We start from the raw sequence: 14,666 nt of genomic DNA on the forward strand, positions 1-14,666 counted from the left end.
CACAATATTAAATCATAATAGGAATATTTTTATACTTATTTAAATTTAATGAATAGAAAAATTTGCATTTTTCATAAAAACTATAACAGTGACATAAATTTTTCTGAAAAAAGAAATAGCCATGAAAAGAGTGAGGTTCTTAAAACGCAGCTACAATAAACAAACTCAATATTTACACCAAGTAAATAACTGATTACATATACTACTTGATTTGATGTTTGCACACGTAATATTAAACAATTTGATTGTTTAATCTTTTATGAAGCACTACAAACAAATTCAAATGAAATTTTTCAATTTAACAATAATTTGCTGAAATTTAAAAAAATGCTTAATAGAAAATCCTTGAAACTTTTCTATAACATGTGATTAAAAATGTGATGAAAACAAAAATAGATCGTGCATTGATTTTATAAAAATACATGAAAATAGTTACTTACAACAGAAAAAAAAATCGATCGCTATAAATGATGCAAATAAGATGGCATATTACGAAATGAAGATGAAACAAGAATGAGAAATAAGCAAAATGACATTTCTTGAGCAAAATAAATAAACGCTAAACATTTAAGAAATGCTTGAAACGACGAGGGAGGGGCGTCACCGGCTGATTTTGGAGTAACTCACAACATTAAACTTCGTTCCCAATTTCGGCCTCATTTGTTTAGTACAGAACCGCTACCACCAACGCCTCGGAAGAGTTTCTGAGTCGACTTCAGCACTTCCGAAGAAAAAATTCAAAAGTCCCTTTGATTTTCGAATTATATCACCATTCAAAACGTCTTTAGTCAATTTCTTACATTAATGCTCTAAATTCTTCCTAAACAATAGATTAAGTTTGAAAAAAAAAATCTCTAATTTTATGAATGGTGTTAGTTTTAAACAACTCGGAAGTGCAACTAGAGTTTAATTTCAGAAATACAGGAAGGGGGAGGGGGGCAGGCGAGTGTTCTAAAAGTTACCGTCGGTTCAACGGGAATCTAACAAAATGACACAAAAACCTCGCAATGTCATATTTGTTTCCATGGGCTCCAATTCGGCAATATACTCTAAAACCAAAACAAAATCGACGCATCAAGAAGCAATCATCCGATTGCTTTGAAATTTTGTATGCATGATTGTTTTGACCAGATGTGCAAATGATTAAAATTTGGTGTCCAATTAATGAATAGTTTGATCTCCAGCGCATCGAAACTGCGCATCCAGCAGATGTATATTAAGAACAGTTGTTAACACTTTCGGTTTGATTGCGATTCAGATTACCTTTCAACAACTTAAAAATGTCCCACCGCATGGTTTGTGCTCATTACGAGCAACTGTCAGAGTTTAAACGAAGTCATATCATTGGATTGAAAGAGGCCGGTTGGTCAAATCGGAGAATTGCTCGTCATTTGAGTCGAAGCGATGCGGCGATTCGAAGATGCTGGCAAGGATGGGTGGAAAATTGCAGAGTTCTGCATCAGGATGTTAGCGGTCGACCTAGGGTCACAACAGATTGTGATGACAGAATGATTGTCCAATCAGCTGTCACAGCGCTTTCTTCATCCCTATAAACCATCAGACGTTCAACCCAAATACCAGTGTCCATCATGACTATTTACAGACGGTTGGGACAACGAAATCTACGCTTGCGCCGACCGTTACGCCACCTGCCACTGATGCCTACACACAGCCGAACCAGATTACAGTGGTGCATAGCTCGATCAGGTTGGAATGGTGCCGACTAGGGATGTATAGTCTTTAGCGATGGATTTTGCTTCCGTGTCATGACGATCATCGAAGATGTGTTTGGAGACAACCAGGGCAGAGGAGGGATCCTGGTTTCACTTTCGCACGCCACAGTGGCCCTCAACAAGGCATTATGGTCTGGGGTGCCATTTCTTTTGATAACTGACCCCCTTTGGTCGTAATTAGAGGTACACTTACTGCACAGTGGTATGTTGACGACATCCTATGACCTGTTTTGCTGCCATTCCTTTTGCAGTACCCTTGGCTGGTTTTCAGAAGGACAATGCCAGATAACATACGGCACGTGTTGCTATGAACTGTTTGCAAGCTTGTCAAACTCTTCCGTAGCCTGCCAGATCGTCAGATCTCTCTCCCATCGAGCGTGTTTGGGATATCTCGGGATGACGATCGCATCTGGCAAGGAATGTTGATAACCTCTTCCGACAATTGGAGCGAATTTGGCCGGAAATACCGCAGGGCAACCTCCAGGAGCTTTATCGGTGTTTCCCACGTCGTGCTTCAGCTGGTATCTAGACTAGAGGCGGGTCGATACCTTGTTGAACTTGTTACTGTAACTGTGACATAAATTATTCAATTGTTCTAAGAATTTAATCATTTACTGTTCTGTGCATTGTCTTCCTATCCACCAATTTTCGTCTCAATCGGATCACTCCTTCTTGGTGCGTCAATTTTTTTGTTATAGAGTGTATCACCAAATGATCGTCAGACTGAGACGCTATATTAGTTTTGTATTGAAATAAGTAATTAATAGCCACAAAAAAAAAAGAGTAAATAGGTTTTTTAGAACAACCGATCGGAAACAAAAAGGGAAGTGCACAACTGGAACGTACGCACACCCCACATGCGAAATTTTAACCTTCTACAGCTTACCATTTTTGAGTTATGACTTATAAGAGATACATAGTACATCCAGCCGCAAGAAACAACGCAATAATTAACTTGTTTGATTCCTGAATGCGGTATAAAAAACTCTTTCAGGGGTGACTAAAATAGAAATTCATACTAAAGTTTAAGTGTACAATTTTATATGAAAACAATAATTCCCTTTACTTTGCATTAAAAAGTAAAACAGCAAAGATCTTTTTTTTTTTCGAAAATATCGGCCAATTCCATCGGCTTTTCGATGTTTTTAAAGCCGATGGGCCGATGTTTCCTGCTAGTTAGCATCGGCCGCCGATGCCGATGGCTAAATTGTTGAACCATCGGCACCGATGCATTGGCCAGGCCGATGCATTGGTCGAGTCCTAACTCTAAATGGAGTGATGTTTTAAGTGAGGTTCCACAGGGATCAGTTTTAGGGCCTCTTCTTTTTATTATTTTTTTGAATGACACATTGATGAAAATATTTCTGGAAACATAAATTGCTTTGCTGATGATGTTAAAGTTATGGAAATTGTAAAGAATGAGGGGCAAGTAAAACAGCTTCAAGAGGATTTAGATCATATTACTAAGTGGGTGGATAGGTGGGGTATGCATGTAATGTAGGGAAAGGTCAAGTGCTACACTTCGGTCATGGAAATAAGCGTACAAGTTATTATTTAAGGGATTCAATTATTAGTCTGGCTAAAAACGTTATTGATCTGGGTATATCTTGATAAATCAGGATTTCAAGTTTATTAAACAGTGCAGCATTGCAAGTAGCAAAGGCCAACAGAATGCTTGAGTTTATCAATAGATCTATTTCAAACAAATCTAAGAAGGTTTTTCGTAATATATATAGGATTTTAGTAACACCTACTATGGAGTATGCTGTTCAGTTTCGGTCTTCTTATCTCAAGAAAGATGTTTCTGTATTGGAAAGGGTTCAGAGAAGAGTTACTAGACTAGTAAGGGGACTTTCAGATTACGACTATGATAACAGACTTAATAGGCTTAATATGCATAGCCTGGAGCAAAGACTCAGAGGGGACATGATTCAGTTGTTTAAATTTATCAAAATGAAAAATGTTAACAAGTTAAATTTTAACCCAGAAAGCAGGACGAGGGGTCAGTGCTTTAAGCTATTCAAATCTCAGGCTCACTTGGATATTAGGGAAAATTACTACTTTAGTAGGGACTTGGGCACTTGGAACAGCTTACCGAAGAGGCGGTAATGGGCAAGGGGAAGGATAGCTTGAAGAGGGCCATTGATCTTCATTGGGGTCTTATGAACTAACTAGGACCAGCCTAAGGGGGCCCAGAGCCTGTTGCTGGTCGCCACATTTGTATTTGTAAATTGTTTTGATTTTTTTTTTTTTTTTTTTTTTTTTTTTTTTTTGAGCCTATTCCTGTAGTTTGGATTTTTTCCATCTTGATACTACTTGCCTCAATTACTGTTTTTCAATCATATAGTTTGCAATTTTAACTGATATTTTAATGTTCTGTGACACATATATGATATTTTCAACTAATTATTTAGTTTTATTTATGACATTACTGGCATTTAGATGACTTTGGAGACAGTTGTTCCTGTTTTTGTTGGAGCTTTTGACTTTTGTTCAATTCAATGAAACATTTAAAGTTACATATTTAGAACTGCATTTCCCCTGTCAAAACGCTATGCCATTCTTAAAATTTACACAATAGAATATTTTTTTTAAATGTTTTTAAAGGATCAAGTCTCCTTTGTACTAGGAGACATGATCTCAGTATGCAGGAGACTTGATCCTGAAGAGAAAAGTGTCCTTAGAAGTTTTTAAGTGCAAGTAAAACATTTATTATTGTAAAGTAATTATTAATTGCTCATTTAAAAAAAAAGTGGTCATATCAAATTAAAAACTGACATGAAACAAAAATAGCACTTAATAAAACTAATATTTAACAAAGAAAACTCTGTAATAGTAAATAACTACCATTGCTAAAGGAACTACAGTGGTTGCCGCTTATATGAATCATGTTTGTTCTAAACAGTTTTGATTCCATAAAGCGGCTGGTTCAATAAAGTTACTAATTCAATAAAGCTGGATTTTGCTGTTTTTGACAATATGATTCATTAAAGCAGGTGATTCAATTAACCAGTGTGCACTGTAATACTTTTATGTCTATTATCATCAAGTATATGGTGAGAATTAAGAAATAAAATTATCCAAACCAATTATTTTACCTACTGCATACTAAGCTTATTGGATGCTTTAATTTTTCAAAATCGTTCTTGAGATTTGAAAATTAATATATTTTTTATTTTCATTCGAACCACTAATTTTAGCTGATTGATGGTGTAAATTTTAAATATTTTTTATAGTTTATGATGTTAAAACACTAATATTGCTTGCCACTAATAGTATGTACTACATTTTAAATATCTTTTTAATATTTATATTTTAATTTTCACTTTACTTGATCAAAGTTATAAGGAAAAGTATTAGTTTCTTTAGCAATTATTTCTTATTATGGGTACATTTTGTTTGTTAATTTTTTATTTATTTATTTTTTTTTTCAATGAGTAAGTACTAACCATGTCGTAATAATCTATTTTTGATTTGAATTTAAAACATGTATAAGAACTCTTTTTCCCCCAAGATCATTGTTCGGTGTGCCCTGTCACGCCCTACAGCAGCGCCACCTACGGCAAGTAAGAGTAAGCTAGCAGAAGCAATTGGATGTTCAACGAATGAGGAAGTAATCCTCAGATGTGCCCTGCACATATATGTAACGGCCCCTTGGCCTATGTAAAGAATAATTATCAATTCAATGCCCCTTTGGCATTAATAAAATACTTAAAAATTTCATAATACAGTCCACTACTCATTTCTGAGCTCTCGACCATTGGTCCGTGCGACCCTGAGCTCCAGTAAAATGACATCACTTGTTGGATTAAACCGTCAACGCGGAGCGCTAAAAGTCAAAGTAGAGAAATTGTGTAAGTTCGCATCTTTATTTACCCTGGATACTGAAGATGTGACAGAAACAGAAATTCTACTAAAAAGCAAAATGAAAGCTGTTCTCGAACTGAAATCAGCACTTGAAGAGATGCTCTTGTCCTATACAAGACTCCCGGATGAAATCGATCTAAAGGACGCTCTATCCCTGACAATGGAGCTTCAAGACGAACTGGATCAAGCAGAGGTAAAAATTAATATTTTCCTCTCGAAATTAAACTGCAATTCTTCTAATGAAGAAACTGTTAAAAATGTAAACAAATTTAAAATTCCCGACTTACCCTTACCCTCATTTTCGGGAAGGTATGAAGATTTCCAGAACTTTAAAGTTCAATTCATGTCAATAATCGGGAATAATTCTGAACTAACCCCCACGCAACAATTATGTTATTTAAAAAGTTGCTTAAGGGGAGAAGCTAAAAGACTTGAATCGTCTCAAGATACATATGACTCTCTTTGGTCATCTTTAGAAGACAGATATGAAAATAAACGCGCAGTAATAGAACATTATGTGCTTAAAATATTAACTATGTCTAAGATTCAAGACTCTCCCAATCAGTTAATGCAACTGATAGATGATACAAAATGTCAAATCCGCGCATTAGATTTACTTGGATTGAAATCTAATGAACTGTCAGACACATTAATTCTGTACATCTTGTTTCAAAAATTAGATCCAGATGTCAGGAAGAGTTTCGAAATGAAACTAAACAAAAATGTCATTCCGAAACTGAACGATTTCTTAAGCTTTTTAGAAGAGCGTTCGAGAATAATTCAAGCGTCTACTTCTCAAACGCAGAAAAAGAAGTTCCAAGTTAATATGAAACTTGGCACCCATCCAAATAGTGAAAACCACTCTCTTCTTCTGAAGAATAATAATAAAACTAAGCAATGTGTGATTTTCAATTGCAATGAAACGCACCCCTTATACCAGTGTGAGAAATTTAAACAAATGAATTTAAACAAAAGAATAGGCCTAGTAAATAAGTATAACTTTTGTAGAATTTGTTTGAATAACCATCTTCTAAATCCTTGCCTTTCGAAAAGCAAATGCTTCATTTGCAATAAGGCTCATCATAGTCTGATTCATTGCATCGAGCAAGAAAAAAATGAAGATGCCAATACGTCTTCTCAAGTAGGCGATATATCAAGTCCACCCCTCCCTTCCTTCCCTTCTACTTCAACCGCCTTACTAGCGCATGAGAATCAGAAAAATCCTTGCGTCATTTTGAACACAGCTGTGATTTATTTGAAAAATAGCAGTGGATCATTCAGTTCATTTGTAGCTTATTTAGATTGCTGCTCAAGTGTTAATTTAATCACCACGAATGCCGCAAATTCTTTAGGATTAAAGAGGCAAAAAACCCACGTTCCCATTGCAGGAATCAGTGATTCCATTTGTAATTCAAAATCATTTATCTCAACTGAGTTATCTAACGAAACTAAATCTAAATTATACCATCTGGATATGTTAGTTGTTCCAAAAATTGCTGTCTTCCCTCCATGTCATATAAATATTTCCAATTATAATTTTCCGTCCAATGTGAAACTAGCGGACAATGCATGGAATATTCCAAAAAAGGTAGATGTAATACTGGGAGCTTCCCTGTTTTTTGATCTTTTAGGCAAAAATAAAATTAAAATTGATAACTCACAGTTATATTTAGTTGAAACTGTATTCGGTCATATCGTATCAGGTACTGTTCCGCCATCAAAATCCGATAAACCATCATCTAATTCATGTTTTCTACTTTTAGAATCTGAGCGTTTGGACAAAGCATTAACCTCCTTTTGGGAAATTGAGCAGGTTGATCAAACCAAACCAATAGTTAGTGAAGAATTGCGTTATTGCAATGAACATTTTTTAAATACTCATTATCGGAAGAATGATGGTAGATACGTTGTTTATTTGCCTTTTAAACCTCAAATATCAAATGATGAGGGGTTGGGGGATTCTCAGCAAATCGCTTCAAAGAGATTAACTCAGTTGTGGAAAAAATTTGATCGCGACCCAAAATTAAAAGAATTGTATGTACATTTTCTTCAAGAATATGAAAATTTAGGCCATATGGAGGAAATAGTTGAAGATAAAATTCCTGAAGAGGGCTTTTTCTTTCCCCATCATGGTGTGCTCCGACCGTCCAGCACGTCATCAAAATTAAAAGTTGTTTTTGACGGGAGTTGCCAATCAACTAACGGAAAGTCACTAAATGATTTGTTATTAAAGGGAGGAATGATCCAAGATGATCTCTTTGCTATAACAACGCGTTTTAGAAAACATATTTGGGCGTTTACTGTTGATATCAATAAAATGTTTCGCCAAATCGAAGTAGATCCTTCTCACCCTAATTTCCAAAAAATCTTGTGGAGAGAAGGGAAGGAGGAACCAGACAAAATTTTTCGCTTAAAAACTGTCACATACGGATGTGCAAGCAGCCCGTATCTTGCTACAAGAACGCTGCAACAACTTGCAAGGGATGAGGAAAAAAGCTTCCCATTAGCCTCGGAAATCGTCCTCAACGATTTTTACATGGACGATTGTCTCTCTGGATCGTCCAATCTGACGGACTTCAAAGAATTAACTAAACAGTTATCTGAACTATTTCAGGCAGGTCAAATGTGTCTACACAAATGGCGTTCTAATGCAGATGTAAGGTCATTAGACTGTCCAGATTTCTCTTTCAAGGAAAAAGATTTAGATTCACCAGTGAAAACACTAGGACTGCTATGGAATAGTAACTCAGACACCTTTAACTTTAAGGTTACTGTGAACTTAAGCTCTACTTATACAAAGCGAGAAGTGCTCAGCCAAACTGCTCGCTTATTTGACCCGCTAGGACTAATCGGTCCGGTAATATGTCAAGCCAAAATATTAATGCAACAGCTTTGGTTGCTAAAATGCGACTGGAATGAACAAGTTCCACCTGACTTTTTGTTGGAATGGGACAAGTTTCTAAGGTCTCTTCCAGTTATAGAAACATTTAATATTCCAAGATGCATCCTTGTACAAGATCCGACCTCCATCTCAATCCACGGTTTCGCTGATGCCAGCGAAAAGGCGTTTGGAGCGTCAGTATACCTCAAATCCTCTAACTCGGACACTCATAGCTGCAAACTTATCTGTAGCAAAAGCCGAGTTTCACCTTTAAAGACGGTCAGTATTCCCAGATTGGAGCTGTCAGCATGCCTCCTGCTATGCCAACTGGTTCACAGAGTGATGACCGCTCTCAAGCTTAAAATAGATAAGGTGACATTGTGGGCAGATTCGACTATTGCTCTCGCCTGGATCTCCACCTCACCACATCTCCTCAAGACATTCGTCAGCAATCGAGTATCATTGATTCAGGAACTTTCTAAAAATTTTGACTGGAAACACGTGATTTCCGAGTGTAACCCATCAGATCCATTGTCCCGGGGACAAGACGCCATTTCGCTCTCTACCAACAAGCTTTGGTGGGATGGCCCTGAGTTCCTTGCAGATGACAACTGGACCTTCAACTCAAACCCAGAATCTAATTACAGTGAAGAACATTTTGCGAAAGAACTGAAACAAAATACAACTTCCCTGTTGATTGTACACGACAACTTATTTTTTGAGGACCTCTTTAGTATTACTAATCGTTTCTTGAAATTAATTCGTGTGATTAGTTTACTTTTTAGGTTTCACAATAACTGTAGAAAACCAGGTAGGAAACTAACAGGCCCCATCAGTTCGGATGAAATGGAAAAATCTAAAATTTTTCTTCTTCAACTTGTACAAAGTAAGTACTTTTTTGAAAAAATTTTGGCTTTGAAAAAAGGTTTGCCACTCTCTTCAAGGAGTAAGTTAAAATATTTTGATCCATTTCTTGATAAAAATGGTTTGATTAGAGTAAGTGGTAGGATAAACAATGCAAATTTAAGCTATAATCAAAGGCATCCCATTATATTGCCGTCTGAGCATAAGATAACCAAACTTATTTTTCTTTATTTTCATGATAAAAACTTTCACAATGGCCCACAAGCTTTGTTAAATTCGGTTAGGCAATTGTATTGGCCACTTAATGGCAGGAGCATTGCTAGACAGATTGTTCATCAATGTGTTATTTGTACTAAGGCAAAACCTATCCCTTCTCAACAAATAATGGGAGAATTACCTTCAGAAAGGATCAATGTTAATTTTACGTTTAATTCTTGTGCTATTGATTATTGTGGCCCATTTCTGATTAAGTATAAGGGCCAACGAAGAGGTAACTATCACAAGATATACGTTTGTATTTTTGTTTGCATGGCAACAAAAGCAATCCACTTAGAGATCGTAAATGACTTAACTGCCGAAGCATGTATTGCTTGCTTAAAGCGGTTTTTTGCCCGACGAGGTAAACCAGAAAAAATATTTAGTGACAATGCAAAGAATTTCGAGGGTGCAAATTCAGAAATTAAAAAATTGAGGGATCTTTTCAATAAACAAAATGATTCTTTGTACAATTTTTTAACTGAGGAAAATATAAAATGGAAATTTATACCTCCGAGAGCACCAAATTTTAATGGTCTTGCAGAAGCAGGAGTCAAGTCTTTTAAGTATTACTTCAAACGAACTGTAGGAGATACAATATTAACCTATGAAGAGTTTTTAACTATTGTTATTCAAGTAGAGGGAATTTTGAACTCGCGCCCTCTAACTCCTTTAACATCAAATATTGATGATTTAGATGTTCTAACTCCTGGACATTTTCTCATAGGTCGACCAATTAATACTATCGCTGAACCTAACTTAACTGAGTTAAATAATAACAGACTTAGTTTATGGCAGAAAACAACTAAAATGGTTCAAAATATCTGGAAGAATTGGTCAAAAAACTATTTGAGCACATTAATCCAGAGAAATAAATGGTTGTTTGCTAAACAAAATGTAAAAATTGGAGATATGGTAATTGTAAAAGAAGAAAACCTTCCTACCTGTAAATGGTTATTGGGAAGAATTAATGAGATATTCTACGGAAAAGACAACCATGTAAGAGTTGTTACAGTTCAGACTAAAAATGGTATATACAAAAGACCAATTACAAAAATTGCAGTTTTGCCTATTGAGAATGTATAAAGATTTACTTGTAGAATTTTATATTGTGTGTAATTTTGAATTGTATGTGAATGTTCTGTATTTCTTTAGTCATTTTATATAATTGTCTTTTTTACTATTTGTTATATTAATTTGTTGAAATCAACATTTCAACGCCGGGCGGAATGTTCGGTGTGCCCTGTCACGCCCTACAGCAGCGCCACCTACGGCAAGTAAGAGTAAGCTAGCAGAAGCAATTGGATGTTCAACGAATGAGGAAGTAATCCTCAGCTGTGCCCTGCACATATGTGTAACGGCCCCTTGGCCTATGTAAAGAATAATTATCAATTCAATGCCCCTTTGGCATTAATAAAATACTTAAAAATTTCATAATACAGTCCACTACTCATTTCTGAGCTCTCGACCAATCATGTTTCCTCAGACTTGGATCAAGTCCCCTTATATAAGAAGACTTGATTCTTTTAAACTTTAGGGTTTTTTTTTTTAATACTTTATTCTAATATGTAAATTTTAAAAGCAGCATAGTGTTTTGACTGGGAAAGGACTGTTCTAAATATGTAATGTTAGATGTTTTATTGAATTTAACAAAAATTATTAGCTCCAACAAAAAAGCAGGATCAACTGTCCCCAGACTCACCTAAATTTTATCAATGTCATACATAAAACTAAATAAATATCAAAAATATCATATATGTGTCACAGTACATTAAAATATCAGTTTACATCGCAAACTATATGATTAAAGAAACAGTAAGTGAGGCAAGTAATATCAAGATTTAAAAAATCCCGACTATATATATATATATATACAGGAATAGGCAAAATTTAAAAAATATATTTAAAAAAATTAAAGCATTTCTCCTCAATGGATTTTATTGTTGTAGGTAGACATAATAAAGTATAATAATGGCAAAAAAAAATATTTCAATATATTGTTCATGAAAAAAGTTATGACATTTTGAATATTGGTAAAATGTGACATTTTCCATATTTGGGCCTTATGTAACTGAAAGCACTTTGAACTTGCCTGAATAATTGATACATTTTTATAGTGCTTTTACTTGCATTTCAAACGACTCTACTTTTGTTGTGACAACTGAAAGATGCGAGCTGTTTTTGGACCTCAAAAATGCTACAAAACGTTGAAAATGCCACTTTTTTGTGACCTTCATTAACCTTATGGATACTACTTGTATCAAATTTATCATTTGTTGTATAAAGTTAGACCCTTCTATGTTTCAAACCGGAAAAAAAATGGAGGCAAACAGTTTGTAGAATGAGCTGTGGCTCATAGCAATTTCTGTGTCTGAAAAATCCGCTTACTTTTTGATGCTGCGTTTTTTAAGCTTTAGGAGCCCACAGAAAAGGAACAACTGAAGAACAAAAAATTTTGTATTTGATCTTTTAATAAGATGAATAACAGTTGTTAATTCTTTGAAGAAAATCTGAGATAGCATGAATCACCTCATAGTGCTAAGCATGACAGTTTCTCAGATTCTTGCTCTTAACAATTATAATTAAAAGTAATGTTTCTAATTATGTTTTTTGTATGTTTTAGACCTCTTAACAATCTAGACATAAATTCAGCAGTACCTGATGCAGGTACATTAAATAATTGGGACGAAAAGGATCATATTGCATATAAAAAACACAAAACAAAGAAAACAAGCAAGAAAGAGGTATGTTCAATGTGTTTTCTTAATTTTCTAAAGTTCATGTTTAACAAATATGTTTAGATTTAAAAAAAAAACTTTTTTGTAAATCATCTTTGGCTTAAATGTTTTGAATATTATTCTTCCTTGTAATATCCAACTAGTTAAAACATTCATTTAATATCCCGAATTACAAAAGCCACTATGTTTACTCAAGAGGGGACCTAGCTTCTGGTTTTAGCAGTGGTTATATTCGGAGGGAGGTGAGGTCAGAATTGTAATATTCGGACAAAACTGGAGTTTGCTGAAGATCTCCCGAAATGTAATTTCCCAAAATGCAGCTTTAAGCTATCTTTAGCCACTTAAAGCCCCTCAGTCTTCTTGAGTTTTTTTAATCGATTTTATTTATTTACTTGCCATTCTTGCTGTTTTTCCCATAAAACACAACCCAAGAAAATTCCACAAATATGTGTCAAAAATCAAGTTAATTGTTGAGAAAATTGTAAAATATTATGCAGTGACATTAAAAAAAATTGAATTATTTCAAAATGTGCATTTTATTTATTTTGTATTAAACTGAACGTTTGAAAGATACAGTATTTGTTTCAAGCAATTATGTTCGTCACAATCGATTTGTTACATTGGTCACGCTGATAACTAATAGTTTAAATAATTTAATAAAAATTTAACATTTTCAATGCATTCTAGGTAGCTCTTGGGAAGAGGGTAAAGTAAAATTTTTCTTTTTATAGTTCTGTAAAAAGTGTGGAAGAGAAAATGCGACGTTTTGTGATGAACGTAACAGGCCGTTTAACACAGAATTCAAATTAGGCTCAACGAGAAAAAAAATAAAAATTAAATAAAAGAAATTAAAGACACTGAAATCTCAAAGTATAAGCAATAATTGAAAAAAAAAATATTTACATAAAATGTATGCTTAAAAAATTACAGTTCGCTTTTCTTGAATGCTTTGTAGTTAAAATCAACATGTTGTTCTTGAAGATCTTCAAGCAGTAATTATTCTACACAGGTATCCAACTTGTAAAATGTTTTACCAGATTCGGAAATTAAGAATGTTATCTCTAAAATGATGTATAACATATTAATATTGATTGAGTTTGAAATTTTGGCCTATATAAGACTATCTGCATCACAAAAAAGTACCAAAATGAAAATATCTCAAGGAATCTTCAATTTTTTTAAATCAAAAGAAATTTTGCCAGTGTTCATTCACTGGGACTTTGCAATTTTTTGTAACTAGTGACTGAACACCCCTCTACCTTAAAATTTATGCATTCTGCATTAACTGAAACAATTTAAATCGTAGCCTAAATGTACATAATTTATCTTTCATAGTATTAAAAAATAAAATTTATAAATGCAATTAATATTTATCAAAGTAGTTGTATGCACGAAACCAGGCATATTTAAAACATATTATGAGTTTATTCATTCACTGGGTGGTCTACCCTATGTCATAAAAAATTCCTAAACCTGTGAAGTATTATCGCCCAAACCGCATATTCATACGGCAATTTGTTGCTTTTCTATGAATTTTTAAAATATGTCAAAGACTTTGCAGACACCCTGAATTACTTTTAAGAATACGATGACCAAATCTAAACAACATGTTCCTAATGAACCTTTACTATGCTGCAGTAAAGTGGTAGCTTTAGAATTACTTATAGTTGTTCTTTTTTTAAATACTAGCATTTATTTAGCTTTGTTATGAGCTACTTTGTTATGAGTTGACTAGATTTCAAGTCTAAAATCCGTTCGCAAAATTAATTTTTCATTCTGCGTATTTTTAGCATTTGATGATAAATTTCTAGCATTTTTAAGGAAACTAAGTTATGTTACTGAACAAGACTTAATGATGATTAGTAATTAAAAAAACTAAATTAGTTTTTCAAACTTAAGTTTAAGGCAGATTACAAATTGATTACATCTACTAGAAATTTCAGTTCTTAGTGTTTATTATATTTCTTTCATTGCATACTTTCTTAATATTCAGTATATTTTGCCTTATATAATTGTAATATAGAAGTGGAAAATTGCTATTTTATATAGGGGAAATGGGGGCACATGCGAACATGGTATGTTTTGATAACTTACGATGTTTAAACGTAAAGTCAAAAGACTAAGTTCCGTAGGTCAGTCAACAATATTACTTGCCTATACAAGCAGAGATAATACCACACAGTGGAAGACGCAGAATTAATGTCAATGTGAAGAAATGAACATTGGAAACTTGTTTAAAATCTTACCAAAAATTTATTGGTCCATAGAAACTAACATAATTTAACTAATGAAATAAGTTAATAAAAATAAACCCTGGCCGTAAGTGGA

The 14,666-nt window shown here is 34.1% G+C and overlaps 1 protein-coding gene across 1 annotated transcript in view; it reads left to right on the top strand.

The window, feature by feature from the left end:
- LOC129231871 (AP-3 complex subunit delta-1-like) overlaps window positions 1–14,666 on the top strand; it is a 189,039-nt gene that overhangs the window by 160,161 nt on the left and 14,212 nt on the right. Inside the window, exon 23 of the mRNA XM_054866261.1 lies at window positions 12,224–12,344. Coding sequence (XP_054722236.1) covers window positions 12,224–12,344 — 121 coding nt within the window. The remainder of the gene's footprint in view (window positions 1–12,223; window positions 12,345–14,666) is intronic.

The sequence above is a fragment of the Uloborus diversus genome, chromosome 10 (assembly GCF_026930045.1).
Source record: "Uloborus diversus isolate 005 chromosome 10, Udiv.v.3.1, whole genome shotgun sequence".
NCBI classification, from domain to species: Eukaryota; Metazoa; Arthropoda; class Arachnida; order Araneae; family Uloboridae; genus Uloborus; species Uloborus diversus.